At 35.7% G+C, this 20,530-nt stretch overlaps 1 protein-coding gene across 1 annotated transcript in view; it reads right to left on the bottom strand.

Moving 5' to 3' along the window:
• Positions 1–19,918, bottom strand: part of LOC141514367 (heparan sulfate glucosamine 3-O-sulfotransferase 3B1-like) — a 33,790-nt gene extending 13,872 nt beyond the window's left edge. Inside the window, exon 1 of the mRNA XM_074225160.1 lies at positions 19,318–19,918. Coding sequence (XP_074081261.1) covers positions 19,318–19,847 — 530 coding nt within the window. The 5' untranslated portion in view covers positions 19,848–19,918. The remainder of the gene's footprint in view (positions 1–19,317) is intronic.
• Between the last annotated feature and the right edge of the window lie 612 nt (positions 19,919–20,530).

Here is a 20,530-nt window from a genome sequence, read left to right as displayed (position 1 = left end):
CCTTTTGAGCCAAGGTTCAAGTGTTCCCTCATCACTTCATCATCTTCCCCTCTACTGTAAAAGTTCTATTATACCTCTTTACCCCATTCTACCTCTCTTTTTTTGCCTTCTCCCATATTCATTTTTCTCATCCTTTAAATTTGATTTTTAAAGAAAATACATTATATTCAATCCATACCTGTGCCATCTTTCTATGTATAATTGCCCTCATGAAAAAGTTTTTAGGAGTTACAAGTATCATCTTGCCATATAGAAAGGTAAACAGTTTAAACCTTATTGAATCCCTTATGATTTTTCTTTCATGTTTGTCTATTTGTGCTTCTCAAGTCTTGTATTTGAAAGTCAAAACTTCTACTCAGCTCTGGTTGTTTTCAACAGAAATAGAGGAAAATACTCTATTTCCTTAAATACCTGTTTTTCTCAGTTTTGCTGGGTATGTAATTATTAGTTATAATCCTAGTTCTTTTGCTCTCCAAAATATCACATTCTAAGAACTTCAAATTTTTATTATAGAAACTGCTAAATCTTAACTATGGCCTCATAATATTTGAAATGTTTTTTTCTAGCTGTTTGCAATATTTTTCCCTTGACCTGGGAGCTCTAGAAGTTGGTTATAATAATCACAAAAATCCAAGCTGAAATATGGCTGTTAGCCTGGGTGCATTAAGAAGAGCACTGGGCCTAGAAATAAGAAGACAAGTTTAAATCCAGTCTCAAACCCTAATTGTGTGACCCTAAACAAGTCATTTAAGCTCTCTGTTTCAATTTCATCTACTGTATAAAAGGGTTTATAATGTCTGTCAATTGGGGAATGGCTGAACAAATTGTGGTATATGTACGTTATGGAACACTATTGTTCTATTAGAAACCAGAAGGGATAGGAATTTAGAGAAGCCTGGAAAGATTTACATGAATGAATGCTGAGTGAGAAGAGCAGAACCAGAAGAACATTATATACCATAACAGCAACATGGGGTTGATGATCAATCTTAATGGATGTGCTCGTTTCATCAGTACAACAAGCAGGAACAATTTTCAGGTGTCTGTGATGGAGAATACCATCTGTATGCAGAGAAAGAGTTGTGGAGATTAAACAAAGACCAAAGACTATTACCTTTATTTTTTAAAAAAAGATATCTTATGTAATTTTGCTATCTCTTATATTTTTTTCCTTTAGGATATGATTTTTCTCTCAGCATATTCAATTTTGATCAGTGTATAGCATGAAGCAAGATTGGGGAAAATTGTAAAATTCAATAAAAATAATAGTGAATTTCAAAAAAAGAGGGTTTATAATATCTACCTCACAGAGCTGTTAGAAAGATCAAATAAGATAATATCTGTAATGTACTCAGCACAGGGTCTGGCACATAGTAGACACTCAATAAATATTTATTCCCTTTGCTACCTCTGTCTGCCCTCAGTTACTTCACCTGTCAAATATCTGCCTCTTATGGTTCCAAAGAGAGTGAAGCTATTGATTTTGCACAGCCCTCCCTCGCTTAATTCAGATTTATTTGTAAGTCATGAAATCAATTTCTTGATGTCACCGTCCTTTTTGAAAACAAAGGACAAACAAACAAACAATAAAAACAACAATCTCTTAAAGATAATATTTGTAAGGCACTTGGAAATCTTTTTAACATATTTAACATATGTACTATATATTTATAAGGATCTACCACTAAATACTATTGTTATTATTGTTTATAATTTTTATTAGTTTTTTTCAATGATAAGACTTCAGTTTTATTTATCACATTTCTATAGGGCTTTTTTAGGCTCCAGTTTATTCATTTCTTCTCTTATTTTTATTAACTCCTTTTATTTACTTATTTTATGCTTATTTGATGTTTTCCTAAGACATATATATCTTAATATATATCTGTGCTTTTTTCCATTCTGTATAAATTGCTATTTCTTTTCCTGTAAAGGATGTGTTTCTCTATGATGCTTGCTATGATTTTCAAGATGATAAATATTGTATGTTAGAATTTATTTGATTTTATAACTTTTGCATTTGGGGCAGTCTCTTTCAGTTCTGGGAAAATCTAACAGATGATTTTTAAAAAGCATACAGAATTGAACAAATTGTTGGAGGAATTAAAGGTAAAAGACATATCTATAAACAGAACTGCATATATGTAGTGAAGGTACATATATATCACATACATATATATATATATTTCATACCACAAAAAACTTTTACAAACATTAACAATTTATTAGAACACAAATATATTATAAATAAATGGGAAATGTCAAAAATAATAAATGTATTCTTTAAATACAATAACACAATAAAAATAGTATTATCAAAACTGAAAACCAGAAAATATAAAATATGACACTTCAAACAGTGAACCATAAAATTAAGTAATCCAGTTTGGAAAGGAGAAAAAAACACTTGTAAGGGAAAAGTTGAAAAATGGGAAAAAAAAATCCTCCAAACTGATTGATTAATAGAATTCTGTCATACTTAAAGAAGCATTTGCAGCCATGCTAGACAAATTATTATCAAAAAAGTGAGAAAGAAAACAATTATCCACCTTTTATGAAACAAAAATATTCTAATACACAAACTAGGTGTAAAATTGAAAATTGATTTTAATTCTATTTTGAAAACTTAGTCAAGCTGGCATAAGTTGTAATTCTCTTCTCCAATGTAAGCCCAAATTCCTTACCTTTGTAACTCCATTTTTTACCTACAACCTGGAGAAACTTATCTAAAGATCAAGCTTTTGTCTTATAACTATCTCCATTATCTAGGAGCAGCTGGGTGGCACAGTGGCACAGTGGATAGAGTTCTGACCCTGGAGTCAGGAGGACCTTAGTTCAAATTCAACCTCAGGTACTTAACACTTATTAGTTGTGCATCCTTGGGCAAGTCGCTTAGTACAGATTACCTCGAATCCAGGACCATCTCCAGTCATCCTGCCAGATGGCCCTGGAGGAGAAAGTGAGGCTGGTCACCTCCCTGTTGTCACAGTCTTCTTCAAGGTATCAGATCATCTGCAGGACTTATTCTATTAGGTCACACAGTAGTAAATGTCAAGTTCCTGAGGCTGGATTCAAGCTCCTGTCCTCTTGACTCCAAGGCCAGTGTTCTATCCCCTGAGACATCTTAGCTGCCCCAAGTGAATCTCTACCTTTGAATTGTCTACCTTTGGAACCTCAACCCACTATCCACTTATCCACTTAACACAATTCAATTTCCTTTGACTTTACCCACCACCCACTTAACTCAGATAAAGTTGATTCAATCAAACTCATTGCAGACCACATATCTGCAGATTAATTTTATCACTCAAAGGTTATTCCTGTCTTCAGAAGAGAAAGTAATGGGAAGGAGCTGATACGACTTAATCCACCTCCTTATTAAAATGACTTACTTAGGTTCAAAAGACCCTGTCAGTTCCCACTGAGAGGCCAATAAGTTATAGATCATTCATTCATTAATGAAAATAGATTTAAATTTTTTAAACAAAACTCCTTTAAGCTGACTACAGTGATTCATAACAAAAATATTTTTAAGTTAAATTACACCAGAGATTCAAAGATGACTCATATGAAGAAACAAATGAACATAAGAATTCATATTAAAAACAAAACCATCCCCAAAATATGATTATCTCAAAAGATTCAGAAAAAGTCTTTGACAAAGCACAAAATTCATTTATGGTAAAAAAAATGTCATAAAAACTAACTAAAAGCAAAAGCAAATATATCTAAGAGGTATATGCTAGAAGTTTTCCTAATACAGACATAAAACAAAAATGCCCATTCTTGAAACTATTGGGGGAGGAGCCAAGATGGCAGCTTGAAGGCAGGATCTCCTTTCCCAATAAACTCCAAAAGCCATCAAATTATGATTCTAGCCAAAATTTAGAGGGGCAGAACCCTATAACCCTAGAAAGACTGAGTGATACAATTTCCCAGTCCAAGATAGCATAGAAGTTCTGTGGGAAAGGTGTGTTTCACTGGGACCAGGGGTTGGAAAAAAGCTTCAGCCACAGTGCAGCCCAGCTTGGGGATCACCTGAAACAGCTTGAAGGGGTGGTGAGAGAACTCTGCTGCATCATAATGAGTGCAGAGTGAGGAGTATGGGCCTCAGAACAGCCCTGCAGTGAGAACTTGCAGCGGGAATTGAGGAAGCCAGCCTGTACATCCAGAGCACATCCCACAGATGCTAAGGGGGTAGGGGGAGATTGCAGAAATCTCTCTGCTCTCCCTGGGGCAGGATTCTGCTATTTGCCCACACAGATCCAGGTTGCAGTTTGGGCTTCCATATTAAGATAGCCAAATAGGGATCCTTCTCACAGCTCCAGGGCAGAGGGGAGCAACTGTGGTCATTTACATACCAACACACAGGCAAGAGAGCATAAAACCTTGGAGGAATAACGGTCCCAGTGTGATTTCCCAAAAGAAACCCAAAGTCTTGAAAGTGTGGTAAATTGGTCTTAGGCTAAGTAAATGAGCAAACAAAAGAAAAAGAATCTGACCATAGAAAATTACTTTGGTCCCATGAAAGATGTAGATGATGACAAATTCGAAGCTTCTGTATCCAAAGCCTCTAAGAGAAATAGAAAATGGGTTCAGTCTATGGTTGAGCTCAAAAAAGACTTTGAAAAGCAATTGAGGGAGATGGAGGAAAAATTGGGAGGAGAAATGAGAGCGATGCAGAAAAATCATGAAAACCAAATCAACAGCTTGGTGAAAGATATACAAAAAAATACTGAAGAAAATAATATGTAAAAACCAATTTAGGCCTAATGGAAAAAGCAAAACAAAAGGCAAATGAGGAGAAGAATGTCTTAAAAAGAAGAAATAGCCAGCTGGAAAAGGAGATAAAAAAGCTCTCTAAGGGGCAGCTAGGTGGTGCAGTGGATAGATCACTGACCCTGAAGTCAGGAGAAACTGAGTTCAAATCCAGCCTCAAACATTTAATAATTACCTAGCTGTGTGGCCTTGGGCAAGCCACTTAACCCCGGTGTCTTGCAAAGACCTAAAAAAAAAGCTCTTTGAAGAAAATAGCTCCTTCAAATGCAGAATGGAACTAAAGGAAGCTGGTGACTTTGCAAGATAGAAAGAAAACTCTTCCAAAAAATCCAAAAAATTAGAAGAAGATGTGAAATATCTCACTGGAAAAACAGATCCAGAAGAAATAATTTAAAAATTATTGGGCTACCTGAAAGTCATGACCAGGAAAAGAGCATAGTCTTCATTTTTCAAGAAATAATACAGCAAAATTGCCCTGAGTTCCTAGAAGCAGAGGGTAAATAGAAATTGATGTAATTTTTCAATCACCTCCTGAAAGAGATTCCAAAAGAAAAATTTCCAGAAATATTATAGCCAAATTCCAAAACACCTAAGTCAAAGAGAAAAATACTAAAAGCTGCCAGAAACAAACAAGTCAGCTACTGTGGTTCTATAGTCAGGATTATACAGGATCTGTCAGCATCTACATTAAGGGCTCGTAGGGACTAGAATATGATATTCCGGAAGACAAAAGATCTTGGTTTACAACCAAGAATCAACTACCCAGCAAAACTGAACATCCTCTTTCAGGGGAAAAGATGGACTTTAAATGAAACAGGGGACTTTCAAACTTTCATATTGAAACAACCAGAGCTGCACAGAAAGTTTGATCTTCAAGTACAGGACCCTGGTGAACCATAGAGGGGGTGGACAAGAAGGACTAACTATGAGAAATTTAATTATGTTGAACTGTTTGTATTCCTGTATGGGAAGAAGATACAGATAACTCATGTGAACTTTCTCATTTATAACAGCTGTTAGAAGGTGCATATATAGACAAGGCACAGAAAGGAGCTGAATACGATGGTACAATATAGTAAAAAGATGGAGTCAATGGGTGATAAAGGAAAGTCCTTGGAGGAAGAGATAGGAGAGGAAAAAGAGGCTAAGATATTTCACATAAAAGTCAAGAAAAAGCTTTTTTTCAATGGAGTGGAATGGGGGAAGGTAAGGGGGAATGAGTGAGCCTTCATTCTCATCAGAAATAGCACAGAGAGGAAATAGCATACACACTTAATAGGATATAGAAATCTATCTTATCCTACAGAAAATTAAGAAGAAAGGGATGGGATAAGGGGGAATGGGGGGGGAGGAATAAGGGAAGGGGGAGTAGGTGATAGAAGAGAGGGAAGATTGTGGGAGAGGGTACTCAGATACAACACACTTTTGTATAGGAATAGGATGAAAAGAGAGGGAGAATAGAATAAATGAGAGTAGAGGAAAATATAGCTAGTAATAGCAACTGTGGGAAATATATTGAAGCAACTTCTCTGGTGGACTTATGATAAAGAAGGCAACTCACCCAGAGACAGAGCTATTGGAATCTGAACACAGACTGAAATACATTTTTTTTCTCTCTCACTATTCTTGAGGTTTCTCATCTTGAGGGGAGGGTGCTTATATTTACTTTTATAACAAGATTATTGTAATAACATAAAATAAATAAAATTCCCATTCTCCTTAGTAATAATAGAAGCAATCTTATAAATGCTAGGAATTACAATAAAACACACAAAAGGAATTAAAGGTATGAAGATAGAGGAGATAAAAGCTATCCTTATCTGATGAAAACATGGTTTACTTAGAAAATCCTAGAAAATCAGCTAAGATACTAATTTAAAAAAGCTTCAATAAAGTGGAAGACAAATAAATAATAAACTATCCAGCTTCAATGGGTATTGAAGGGTGTGGAGCCTAAATGTCAGGGTTAAAGGCAGGAACTTGCCGGAGTTTTACCAAATTCCCTTCCAAACAACTTTAAAATAACATCGCAAAATGAATTCTCAAAATCAGATGAACTGATTTTCCAGTATAGGGCAACTTAGAAAGTTAGCAGGAAAGTCTGACTCACTGGGGTGAAAGTGGGGCACAAACCATTGCAAGCTGTCACCTGGTAAGCCATCAGCAGACCTTGGGGACAGCTCTATCAGTAGTGAAGGCTTTTGAAGCTCTCAAGCTCCCAGATAGTAAGAAGGAGATTATCTGGGACCCTTTGCTGACACTGGAGCAGAAGTATGTTGCATTGTCTAGATGCAACTCAAGCTTACAGTTACAGGACAAAGAGGGACATTAGTACATTAATCTGTATAAGGGAGCAGGGACCCTCGTCACAGTGCTTGTGGTCACTCATAGACCAGAGCACAGGTGAGGAGAGCAATGACATTAGATCATACCATCATGGAAGAACAGAAAACTTACATATTCTCAGAACTAATTAAAAACAGCATCATGAAAAATCTGAAGCTTGGAATAGTGTCCACTCCACTCTAGGAGCAGAACCCAACTTTAACATATAAAATAAGAAGTCAAGAAATAGACTGGAAAAATGAGCTCCAAAAAAAAGAACCTATAAAATTTACTATAAAAGCTTAAACTACTAAAAAACCTAACTACTAAAAACCTAAAAATTTACTATAGTGATAGAGAAGATCAAAACACAAACTCAAAAGAAGAAAACAAAATAAAACAAATCCTCAGAGAAAAATGAATTGGTCTCAGGCTCAAAAAGAATTCAAAGAAAAGTTCAAAAAGGATTTGAAAAATCAAATGAAGGATAGAAGAAAAACTTGTTTAGACATTCCCTAATTAAAGAGCATTCCCTAAATTTCCAGTTCTTTGCCACCACAAAAAAATGCTATAAATATTTTTGTACATGTGGATCCTTTCCCATTTTTTATGATCCCTATGGGATATAAACCTAGTTGTGGTATTGCTGGATCAAAGGGTATGTTACAGTTTGGTTGACTTTTGGGCATAGTTCCTGAATGCTCTCCAGAATGGTTGGATCAGTTCACAACTCCGCCAACAGTGGATTATTATCCCAGTTTTCCCACATCCCTTCCAATATTGATTAGAGAAATGCAAATTAAGACAACTTTGTAGTATTACCTCACACTTACTGGATTGACAGATAAGGAAAATGATAAATGCTGGAGGGTATGTGGAAAAATTGGACACTAATGCACTCTTAGTGGAGTTGTGAATAACCTTCTCAATGGATAGTGAAGTGGTGGGAGTGGGAAAGAATCTGAAATTCAAAATGAAATAAAATTGAATAAAAAAGGCACAAGGAAAAAATGAAAATCAATGGAATTAATGGGAAAGGGGGGATCTCAAATTACACTGCAAACCCATGATCATTAAAATAATTTTATACCTGGGTAAAAATTGAAAAATTGATCAGGTGAAGCAAACGAGCAGAGTAGCCTATTGTGTGAGAAAGTCAAAGATTCCAGTTATTAGACAAGAACTTAAACTTAGATAAAAACTATTGGGAAAACTGAAATGTAATCTGGAAGAAACTAGGTATAAGCCAACATTTTACAAAGTATACAAAGACAAGATCTAAATGGATATGTGATTTACACATAGAGCATAATGTCATCAACAAATTACAGGAGCATGAGAAAAAATTACCTGTCATATCTGTAAAGAGGGGGAAAGTTCATAACCCAATAGATAAGGAGGTTCACAATAGACAAAATATCAGTTTTGATTACACAAAAAAGTTTTTCCATAAACAAAATGGATGTAGAAAGGGGAAATATGGGAAAATTTTTGCAGCAAATTTCTCTGAAAAATGTCTCATTTGTAAGATAGAGAACTGAATCAAGTTTATAAGAATAAGAGTCATTCCACAATTGATAATTTGTCTAAATACGTACTAGACAGTTTTCAGAGAAAGAAAGTCAAGTTATCAGTGGTAATATGAAAAATGTTCTAAATCATAAATAATATGAGATAAGAAAATTAAAAACCTCTAAGGTCCCACATGAGATAAATCAAATTGCAAAGTTGATTTTTAAATGGATCAGTATTAGAGGGGCTTTGGAAAAACTTTCACGCAGTCTGGTGGAAATTAGGCATAGGCCAATACCTTATACCATATTCTGTAATATATTCCAAATTGATATGTGACCTTAATATTAAAGTTCACACTTTTTAAAAACTGGAAGAAAAGTAGATCATATATCTTTCACAACTATAGGTAATAGATATATTCAAGACAAAAGAAGGAATAGATGCAGTTACGAAAATGGAATATATAACTGATTAAAAACTGAAATGCTTCTGAACAAACACAATGCTCTTGGGAAAGAAAGAAAATGGTTGATTTGTTTAAGAAAATATCTATATAAAATTTCACTGATCAGATCTGAATTTAAGAGATAGAGAAAGAGAGAATTTTTTAATATATATATATATGCATATATATATATATATATATATATATATATATATATATATATATGTACATAGGGCAGCTAGGTGGCGCAGTGGATAAGAGCACCAGCCCTGTAGTCAGGAGTACTTGAGTTCAAATCTGTCCTCAGACATTTAATAATTACCTAGCTGTGTGGCCTTGGGCAAGCCATTTAACCCCATTTGCCTTGCAAAAACCTAATATGCATATATTATATATAAACTATATATACACAAAAACTATACACACAGGGATACAACACACATGCATGTAGATATCGTATATACATCTGCATATGTGCATATATATATATATATATATATTTGTGTAATTACATGCATGGGTACACCCACAACAGTCATTCACCAATGCGTAAGTCATTAAAGGATCTGAATAGTTTTCAAAAGAATTGTAAGCTCTTAACAGTTATATTAACAAATGTTCTAAATCGGGGGGGGGTATTAAACTCAAGTAGAAACAGATCCTATGAGCTGCATATTGACTTAGAAAATCACAAGTACCATTATCTATGAACTATAATTTTATTTATTTTGTTAAACATTTCTCAAATACATTTTAATTTGGTTCTGGTTGCATTTGGGGAGTTTTTTGGACAGTATGCCATCTAAGGGCAGTGACATCTTCTCTAAATCATTAATAAAAAAGTGATATATTGGAATAAAAAACAAACCTGAGTTTCACTTTATATCCTGTAAATTGGCAAAGATTACAAAAATGGAAATAATAAATGATTTTCTATCATTGAAGAAAATTAGGCTCACTAGTCCTTTGTGAATCAGTAAAACCATTTTGGAAAGCAATATAGATTTATGTAAATAGGATGGCTGTCATTTTCATGTCTGTTGACTCAGATTTCACTACTAGGCTTATACATCAAGAAGGGCATTGATAAGAAAAAAGTCCCCCCATATCAAAATATTTTAATAGCATATAATTGGAATAAACAAATAAGTAAACAAGTTGTTGTACATTAAAGTGATGGAATGCTACTGTACTTTTAAAAATGATAAATATAATGAATACAGAGAAGCATGGAACTGTCTATATGAATTGAAGCAGAGAGAAGTAAGCACAGCTAAGAAAATAACATACATGACTACAATTATGTAAACAAGAAGAACTGCCCATATTCCCACATCAAAAAATAATGTTCCAACATTATAAAGAAGAAATAAACCCCCAAAGAAGACATATAATGAGTACAGTGTCTGGTACACAAATGAATGATAATAAATGCTTAATAAATTCTTATCAATTAACTGCCAGTGTTACCTCTTTGCAAACATATAAAGTCCACTCTTGAGGTATATTGCATATTTTCAGATTTTTTTCTATTTAATAATCAACCATACTAATTTTCTTTTTTTGATGCCTTTAAAAATATTATGTTTTGGGATATTTCTCTGGCAAGAGTAGGGGATAGGGCATCAAGGAAAATTATGGTCATGTTAAAAAAAAGAATCTATTTTTAAATATTTTCATTCCAACAGAGAACTAGTTGGGGATGGGAAGAGAAGAGATAGGATTAATAAGGATGTAAGGATCAGTGAGAGATAACTCATGTGCAAAACAAACCTAGCTGATGATGGTGGATCACAAAAGGGATATTAGTAAACTAGAGGGAAACTACATCATGCTTAAAACCACTATCAATAATAAGTCAGTATTAATATTAAGTATATGTTGTTGCTCATTTGTTTCAGCCTTATCTGACTCTTTGTGACCATTTGGAATTTTGTGGCAGAAATACTGGAGTGGTGTGCCATTTGTTTCTCAAGTTCATTTTATAGATGAGGAGGTGAGACAAGCAAGGAGAAGTGCCTTGTCCATGGCCATATAGTTAGTAAGTGTCTGAAACCAGATTTGAACTCATGAACTCTTCTTTGACTTCAGGAGTGGCACGCTATCTATTGTATGACCTAGTTCTAAATGACACAAAATTTAAATACTTAAAGAAAAACTTAACCAAATTACAGGGAGAAATTAGATTAAAATTATAATAGGGGCGGCTAGGTGGCACAGTGTATAGAGCAGTGGTGCTGGAGTCAGGAGTACCTGAGTTCAAATCCAGCCTCAGACACTTAATAATTGCCTAGCTGTGTGGCCTTGGGCAAGTCACTTAACCCCATTTGCCTTGCAAAAATATAAAACAACCTAAAAAAAAGTATAATAGTAGGAGACCCAAATGTACCCCATTCCAGACTTAGATAAATCTAACAAAAAAAGAATAAAATTAAAAATTTGAATAATTATTAAATAAATTAAATGAATAGATTCCTGATGATAACTGTATAGGAACAGAAACAATATAAAAATTCCTTAGCTGTATATGACATCTTTACAAAAAATAAGTCATAGAAAAGAACTACCAAACACATCCTTTACTGACAACAAAGCAATAAAAATTATATTCAATAAGGGACCTTAAAAATTAAAAATCAATTAGCAACTAATATAATTTTAAACAATTCATGAGTCAAAGAACAAGTTATAGAAACAAATCTAATTTCATCAAAGAAAATGACAATGAGACAATATATCAAAACTTTTTAGTTGTAGCCAAAGCAATCTTTAAGAAAAATTTTATATATCTACATTCCTTTATCCACAGAGGAGAGAAAGAACAGATAATAAATTTGGCATGCAGTTTAAAAAGAAGTAAATGAAAACTTCTAACTAACACAAAATTTGAAATTCTGAAAAATCAAAGTTATTGGTTAAACTAAAAATTTAAAAATAAAGTGATCAAAACAACCAGTAGGTGAATTTCTTTTTAAGCTAATAGAAGAAAGAACTACTTTGATTTAAAAAAAAAAGAAAAACAAGGAGACAACCCAATTGCTGGTGTCAAAAAGAAAATATCACCCTTAAATAATGCCAGAACTAAAGTAAATCAATCCCAAGTATGGGTAACTTTGATAAGTTCAGCTTAACAGGTGAGGCTGTGAAATCTGATCATGGCAAACAATGTAGTTCCTTTAAGCAAAGTGTGGAGTTCATGTGTCAGTCATATCAGACAACATTCTTGAAACAGAGTCGAAAACTAAGACAGTCTCCCGTCCCCCAAAGACAAATAATCTTAGCCATCTGTCTGAACTGCTCAACTCTCTGCAGACTGAATGAAATGATTCCATTCAAACATAAGGACCTTGCTGACTGATAACAAGGTCCCAGCCTAGCTTGGGGAACCATTTCCTTCACAAACCACAACATTACAATTCAGGTCTATTAAGACCTGAATGAAACCTGAATATAATCAAGAGCTACTAAAAATGAACATGTATCTAAGAATGAGCCTTGTTTTGATGGATGCTGGATACTTTTACCACTAGAATAGAAATTTCCTGAATAGAAAATAAGAAAGATGTTTTCTCCAAGATAGATAGAGAGATAGAGAGAGAGAGAGAGAGAGAGAGAGAGAGAGAGAGAGAGAGAGAGAGAGAGAAAGTTTTTATATAAGTGTAATGATGCCAATTCTAAGAAATGAATAAAACTTTTGGAAACAACATAATTTCAGTATGGTAATGCTCAGCATGACAGATAATTTTTTAAAACTCTGAAAACGTATATCTCCTTACCACTTTTCTCACTTTGAAATATATTAAATTTTAGGACAAAGGTTAATCTTTCTGAAAGTTTGTTGATCTAACAAAATTATATTAAAATAACATGAGAAGAATTTATAAGTATAAAATGTTTGTGGAAATATCAAATTTTTATCAGTTTAAAGTTACCATGAGAGAAGAAAGAAGAATTCTTCCTTGGTAAGATTATATCTCTTCAAACACTTATTGATACCAAACTCTAAATACACATCCAGATAATAAACCTGTCTTTGCAAGTCTGAATAATGGTGGAACTGCTAAAACTATTAACTCACAACCACCAAAGCAACTTTTTAAAAATATTCTATTGACTCATCATATTTTTCTCTCAAGTTGCAAAAAAGCTATTTGGAAAAGAGAGATTTAAAATATCAGCAAAAGTAATTTGATATAGCTATACTAAGTGGGAGGCAAGTAAAATCTTCAAAGAAAAGAAAATGATAGAATTTATTGATTATTGATTTAGTGACATCCAACCATCCATGTTTCAGATGCAATAAGGTATACTTTTTATTATTCTGGTATTATTATGATGATGATGATGATGATGATGATGATGATGATGATGATGACTGGCTCTTACAAGGTTCTTACAAAATTTCCCTGAAAATATAATAAAGTGATAAAATGCTTAAAATCAATATTCACTGATGCTCCCAACCTAGCCCAAAATAAAATTCATGTGGACATAAATTTTATGAAAGCTCCTCCCATACCATCTCCAATTTAAATATCTGCAATTTAATTATCTGCAAGAAATGTTTTTATGAGAATACAAAAATAATTTTTTGAATTCCTGCACTATTCATATATGAAATTTGTTTTAGAAGAATCCTCAGATATTTCACCAAACCCCCATATTTTACCTCTGTTTTAATTTTATCTGGTTTTGGGTATAGTTTCTCTACTCAGAGTATAAGAACAATGCATTATACTACTTCTTGTGGACATTTAAATTTAAACTCTTCTTTCATAAAGCAAAGAGACAACCTAATCTACAAAAGTTAAAATGCTGAAAAATGATCCAGAGATACTGACATTATGGTTACAAAACTTTTAATAAATGCCACCTTCACTATTAAGGATAAAAACAGTTTCAGAGAGAATTATCTCATTCACTATATGAAAAGAACTGCAGAAAAAAATGAACAGATGTCTCTTAAAAATGTATTCAAATTCAGACTTTAAATTCAATTTTAAGTATTGTTCAACAATTTATCATTTCATAATTATATGTATCATGTAAAGCATGTACTTCAGGATTTTCCTCTCTGAAAAAAAATAAGTTGCTATTAAATATTGTTTATTTCATTAATTCAATGTATGAAAATATGTAAGAAAAAGAATGTGGGAATTAAATGTAGGAAAATTCTTTGTATATTATTTTTTAAAATTTAATTTTAAAGAAAGCTGTTAAAATATTCTTTATAAAATGAGTACTGGTTTTAAATTTAGGCAAGATTGATAATCAACTGATAATTAATTCAATTCTAAAAAGTTTAAAAACTAGTCACTTAATCTTAACTTGACAATCACTTAATCTTAACTTGACAAAAAACATCTTTAAAAGGGTAAATTGAAAATATAAAGATGTTCCCAAGCAAATTTGCCGTACTTTCAGTTTTTTGTTGGAGAAATAATTTGTCATTTTATGACTTACCTAATTTTAATTGCTTTTTGTAGGACAATGAAACTGAAAGTGTTTTACTTATCATTCTAATTACAAACAAATTCTAAAGATTGATATTCAGAGGAAGTAAATAAAAGGACAAGATAAATTTGCTGGAAGAGTCACTATTTTAACTACATAAAAAATTCAGAACTGTTCTAAAAATAAACTCAGCTTTTATCATATAGAAGTAATAACAGGTTTTAGTTAAATCACCCATAGGTATAAAACTTCAGTCTCATTTTTTTAACTGCTAAAAAATTGAGGAGGGATTCATTCTATAAATTCTAACATATGGTCCTGAGTGACATCAAAATTATCAGAATATATTTGGTCAGTTTGATTCTCAAACAGCACTCAAAATCATTAACATTCATGAAAAACTTATATTGAAACATACTACTATATAAATTCTAATTGTCAAAGTCAGAAACAAAATGCTTCCCTGATGTAGAACTAGTTGAAAGATTGGGGGTGGGGTGGGGGGGTGGGAAGTACTAAGGACTTTATGTGATTAATTGAAAACAATTCAAAATGTACCCATCTAATTAATAATTCAAATATTCAGTGAATGATGTGAGAATTCTTTTTCCACATTTGCACATTATAAAGGCTGTTGAAAGACAACAGCAAATTTCTCACAGAATGTTATTTTGATTGAAAATTAAAATGCATTTCTAAAAAGGACATATAATTAGCTACTTTTTAGGTAGAATGTAAAAGAAATTTTACTTCTATGGCGATGGACTATTTGTTTTTTAAAATAATCCTGAACCAATAGATAAATTTATAAATCCAAGCCAAGTAGATGAGAGGGAAGCCTCTAAATTACCATCTTAATGAGCTTTGTTTAAGATAATAATGCTGCATTATGACACATGGAACGATTATTAAACTCAAGATAATGCACACCCTTACTGTTTGATCACTAGTTCTACCACTGCAATTGTTTATAAACTACAAAATCTACTTAACTAACTATTCCAGTCATTCTCCACTGTCTCCTACCACCTGTCACAAACATTATGTAAATCAAGGCTTAGCTTTTTTCTCAGTATCTAAAACTTTTTTTGGCCATGGGAAAGACTGCTCCTTCTATAGTTTATTCCACATTTTCACCAAACGAATGTTCTTTTCCCTTTTTTTGCAGTTTTGATTATTTTTATGACACATTTTCAAAAAGTGATCATGTTTTCTGAAATGGTTAATCACATATGTGCATGAATTTAGCATCTTTTTCTTCAATTTGATGGATATGTCTATAAATATAAAATAGATAATTCAAAACTGACAAAACTTCAAGCAAAAGGATCAGGATAGGAGGTAGAACCTAGGACCACATCTATTAAAGTAAGAGTTAATGGCTAATGAATGGCATCACTGCTTCCTTATAAGCAAAATTCCTATTTTGGGCACTATTTATTTTTCTTTAAAAGATGTTATCTTCTTACTGCAATCTAAGAAAAGATAACAATGAAAGAATTTAGTCAACAAAAACTTTTGTGTATTCAAATGTCAGTTGATCTCAAACAAAAATAAACTACCATAGATAGAATTTTTTACTTTAAAAAATCAACTGCCTTTTGAGAGAGAGTGTTGTGTGGAGATGTGGTAAGGTTGTAGGTCTGGAACTGAAAAAGTTTCATTTTTATTTACATTTTGGGAGTAATTGTGTAGCATGCAAGACAATTTTCTTCTAATACTGTCTTTCAGCAGAAAACATCCTGTAGTCTTATCTTCCTCATCACTCTGGTATTTTTGCTTATTAGTTATGTGTAATAGTTTCAGAAGAATGTTAAAATTTTCTGTTATGTTTCTAGGAGCATATTGATTTTGAGGCTAATAATTGAGGTAATAATTGTTGGACAAATTTTGCTGAGCAGCTAAAAATGAAAATTGCCAAACTGGGGTTGTTTTGTGGAAGCAAAGAAGCAGGACTGATGGGTTTTTTTCCCTTTTGCACAAAGTCATCAAATTTCAGAGGTATGTTGAAGTTTGAAAATTTTGCACGTCTACATATTTTTACTCTTAAAAACTGAGAGGAAGAATTCCCTCCAAAGTTTTGTTTCCTGAATCATATCTTTATTAATACAAACAAGTTATGTACAAAATTTGCCCAAACTCCAGTATATTACAATTAACTTAAAAGAGCGCTATCAACTTCAAATACTTCCGATGGGCTACCTTTGGGCAAAGGTTTCCTTCCCTTTGAGGCTAAGTAAGAGTTTGCCTGCAGATTCCGGCTGGGGAGGTAGAAAAAAAGGTGAAATTCTAGGGTTGGAGAAAGAAGACAAAGGAAAAGGCTGTAGGTCAACAGAGATCGCTGACCACTGAGAGATACTCGGTAAAGTTGCTGGTACAAGAAATCAGCAATTACAAACATATAAATGGAATATGCCAAAACGTCTGCTTCTTGACGACGGATTAAGCTCAGAGGTTGATATTAAGAGAACGTGAATGAAGAAATGAGATGATTACTGGGTAAAATTCTTTTTTTGAAACCCAGACCTCGATTTTGCTCAGGACTGCACAGAGGGGTCGTTAGTTATTTCTTTAAAAACTATATATGATTACATAATTGCTTATTAATTTTCCGACTGCACTCAAAGGAAATACTTAGAAATGTCGTGAATGTTCATCCAGGAAATTCTACTCTTATGTTAGTCGTCTCTAAAAACCTCTAAAATACCAAGCTTTTGGTTACTTTTCTGTTAATTTTCCGCACACATCTCCAAACTTTAGATCTCAAACAAGGATGGCAATTGCTGCCGGAGAGTTTGTTGGAAGGGCTTCTTTCTTTTATTTTCATAAGAAACTTGGGACTTTGGAGATTTCCAACAATAGGTTTTTTTTAAAGATGAAAGTAACAAAGAGAGGGAGTTAAAGGGGGAGAGCGGGAGAAGAGGGTTTTAATCCTCAGGGTCAGCCCCATAATCTTTACATTTATGCCCCTTTCTTTCTCATCTCCTCCCCTCCCCCCCTTCACAGAGATTCAGGGAAAGGGAGGAGGGGAGTCACAAGGGAAAGGATGGGGAGGTGACTAGGGTTTAAATTGTTCCGTTCTCTTTTGTCTTCAGAAGTGTCTGGTAGTGAAAACTTGGAACAAGTTGTAACAGTGAGAGAAGTTAGAGCAGTTCAGGATATGCCAGAGAAGCAGGGAGCACAGGCTCTGGAAATGGGGCCCCTGTCTCCTGCTGGAATCAGGGTGAATGAGAGAGGCAGTAGCACAAGGGGGCGAAATTCAAGGGGCCAAGACTCAAGATGTGGAATCTGCGTGTTGTCAAACCGACAGCTCCATTTCTCTCACTAATTCATCTTGTTCTGCAAACTAAGTAAGCCCCCAGGAAAAGGAAGAGTGCCATTGGTGGGATCCTTAACCCATCTGGAACTCCTTCCCTAATCTACGACCTACTCCAGGAGCCCCGAAACACAGGGTAGCGACGCCGGGGGCGGAGAGCAAAGGGGAAAATGAGATAGGGGGAGCAGTCACTTCAGGTGAGCCAGGCTGTCAGTAGACTAAATCATGCACAGTTCTTTCAGGTTTCTTCTGCCCCGAGCACCTGAAAGTCGAGGGCTGTGCTTATGATTGTGTGCCATCCAAACAGGTTTCTTAAGCCATCAAGGACCAAGAAGTTCTTTATTGAGCTCCCACAAAATGCTTAGAAAACACCGTTCGGAGGTTTCTTACCAGTAGGTTTATGTTCTTCAGCTTGGTGGCTTTGTGAACTAATTCAAAGCAGCCTACAGAGCGATTCAATTCGTTTTCCTGGTGTGAAGAGCCCTCGACTGCAATGAGCCGATTTCTCCAACAGAGACCAGCACCGCTCCACCCGCACAGGTACGGGCTGAGCTGCTCGGAACAGTCTCCGCTGAGGAGGCAGCTACCCACAAGCCCACCATGGGATTCTGGGCTGAAGGAAAGAGGGTTCAAAGCGCCTTCACAGATTGTTAGGAAAAACTATCTTAAAACAAAACAAAACAAGCCGCAAGTTATTACCTATACGCCCTCTGCAGGTTCCATCGCATCTGTTGAACCAGGGTCGAATCCCGAAATCTGGTCTGGGACGGGCACATCCCATTAGACTCCTAGGGGACCTCCGGAACTCCCGGGTCAGGAATGAATAATGATTTTAATGGAACAGTTGGAACAATTACTTCATTACTCCAGCTAGAAACCGTAGGAAGCACCAAATCCGCAGCTTGTTGTTCTTTCCAACTGCGCGATTGCAAAAGTATCCTTCCCTTTCCAATGACAGGTTTGTTTTTTAGTGAATTTACCTTTGAAATTAATATTGTGAAAAAGAGCAAACTTTGCGAAGTTCTGTAGATCATCCCGCAAAAATGTCTCTAGGCGGAGAGAAGGCTCTAATAAACGTTGTCCTGATTTTAAAATTCTGATGCTACCAACTGGACCAGCAAGATACCTTTCTCTGACTTCTTGAAAGAAGATACCCGTTGTGCACAGCGAAATACACACTAGTGGAATTATCAGAAGCTACACTGAAAGGTGTCTTTCTGAAAGAAGGAGGGAGCGAAGAGGAGGGGGGAGGAGTGAATGCCTGGAAAAGACACAGCAGCATGCCCCTAGTCGGGGCAGTATGCACAAAGTCTGCTCCGATCCAGAACTACACCTTTCTGGCAATCGAGCCTGGTCATTCCTTTGGGGGCGAAGAAGGGCCAATAGTGCCCTTGGGAAGTGACTCCCCCCCTTTCCCATCCCAATCCAATACAACTATACCTATTGCCCTCCTCCCCACTTTAAGTTCGGAAGTCTGAATTACCTGTACCAGGTGAGCCCCTTGTCGTAGCTGCGGTCAAAGAAGTGGGGTTCGGCTCCCACTGCACGCACGTCAGGGTGCACCCGTAGAAACTCCAGCAGCGCCCTGGTGCCACCCTTCTTCACCCCTATGATGATTGCCTGTGGCAATTTCTTATTGGCAGAACCACTGAACAAACTAGAGAAAGGACCGGCAGAACCAGGATGTACCCGGCCTGAGTCCTCGGGTCTCTCAACCTTGGCTGCAGGTGAGGGAGCCTGTGGCAACCCAAAGAGTATCCCGGGGTCTCTAGCGTCTGGAGCCAAAGTAGATGTGATAGAAGCTTGAGACTCTGCTGGTAAATGGGGCAATGTGCCCGGCAGCACTAGGCCCCTCACTGAAGCAGAAGAGTCTGAACAAGAGTAGAACATATAAAGCCAGAGACACAGCATGGTGAACAAGAGCACGAGTTTCCTTCTCACTTGGGGCAGCAAAGGCAGCAAAGGACTGGGGTCATTGAGGCAAAAGCTGCTGTGGCTTAGGCACTGCCCCATGCGCTGCTTGCGTGTGCTGAGAGGGACATGGCTCAGCAGTCAAAGCTCCCCCAGCTCCCTGGATTGCTCGCCTAGACCAAGCACCAGAGCCCCCTCTTTTCTCAAGCATTCACAGACACCTAGGAACAGACTTTAAAACTTGGAGGCTGCCGCAGCCTGTACTGTTGATCTTCCTCGAGTGGCGAAAGCCACGGCTTTAGCCGCTCTTGACATTTTGGTGGGAAAGGAAAGACTCCTTCGAAGTTGCAGCAAGAAGTCGAGTGGACCGCTCTCAAAAAGCGCAGCCCTAGCTCTGCAGAATCATTCAGAACTCTTAAGCTCTGGATGCTGCCCACGCCGCTGCTCGGGAATGGTGCGCAAGCAAGGAGTTAACGGGGAAATCCTCGCAGGTTACTGATTCAGCCTGCCGCCTCGGGGAGCCAGCAGATGAAGCAAAAGGGGAGAATAACTCAGAAAGAAGAGAAGCTATAGAAAGTAAGGGTGGGCGGGGCCACGGCTTCCCTGATTGAAAGGCCTCCCGACCTACCAGGAAATCAGTTTGCCTAGCAAATACAAATAGTTTATAGAGGAAGCAGCAACCAACCAACTCTCTGGAACTGGGGGTGTGGTGGTCAACTGAGAGAAATGAGGAGAATGTCATTGGCCTAGGTCAGGGAGAGGGGAATGGGAGAAAGACTGGTGTA

The sequence above is a fragment of the Macrotis lagotis genome, chromosome 2 (assembly GCF_037893015.1).
Source record: "Macrotis lagotis isolate mMagLag1 chromosome 2, bilby.v1.9.chrom.fasta, whole genome shotgun sequence".
NCBI classification, from domain to species: Eukaryota; Metazoa; Chordata; class Mammalia; order Peramelemorphia; family Peramelidae; genus Macrotis; species Macrotis lagotis.
Note: the sequence above shows the minus strand (reverse complement) of the source record. Positions and strands in the feature narration are given on the sequence as shown.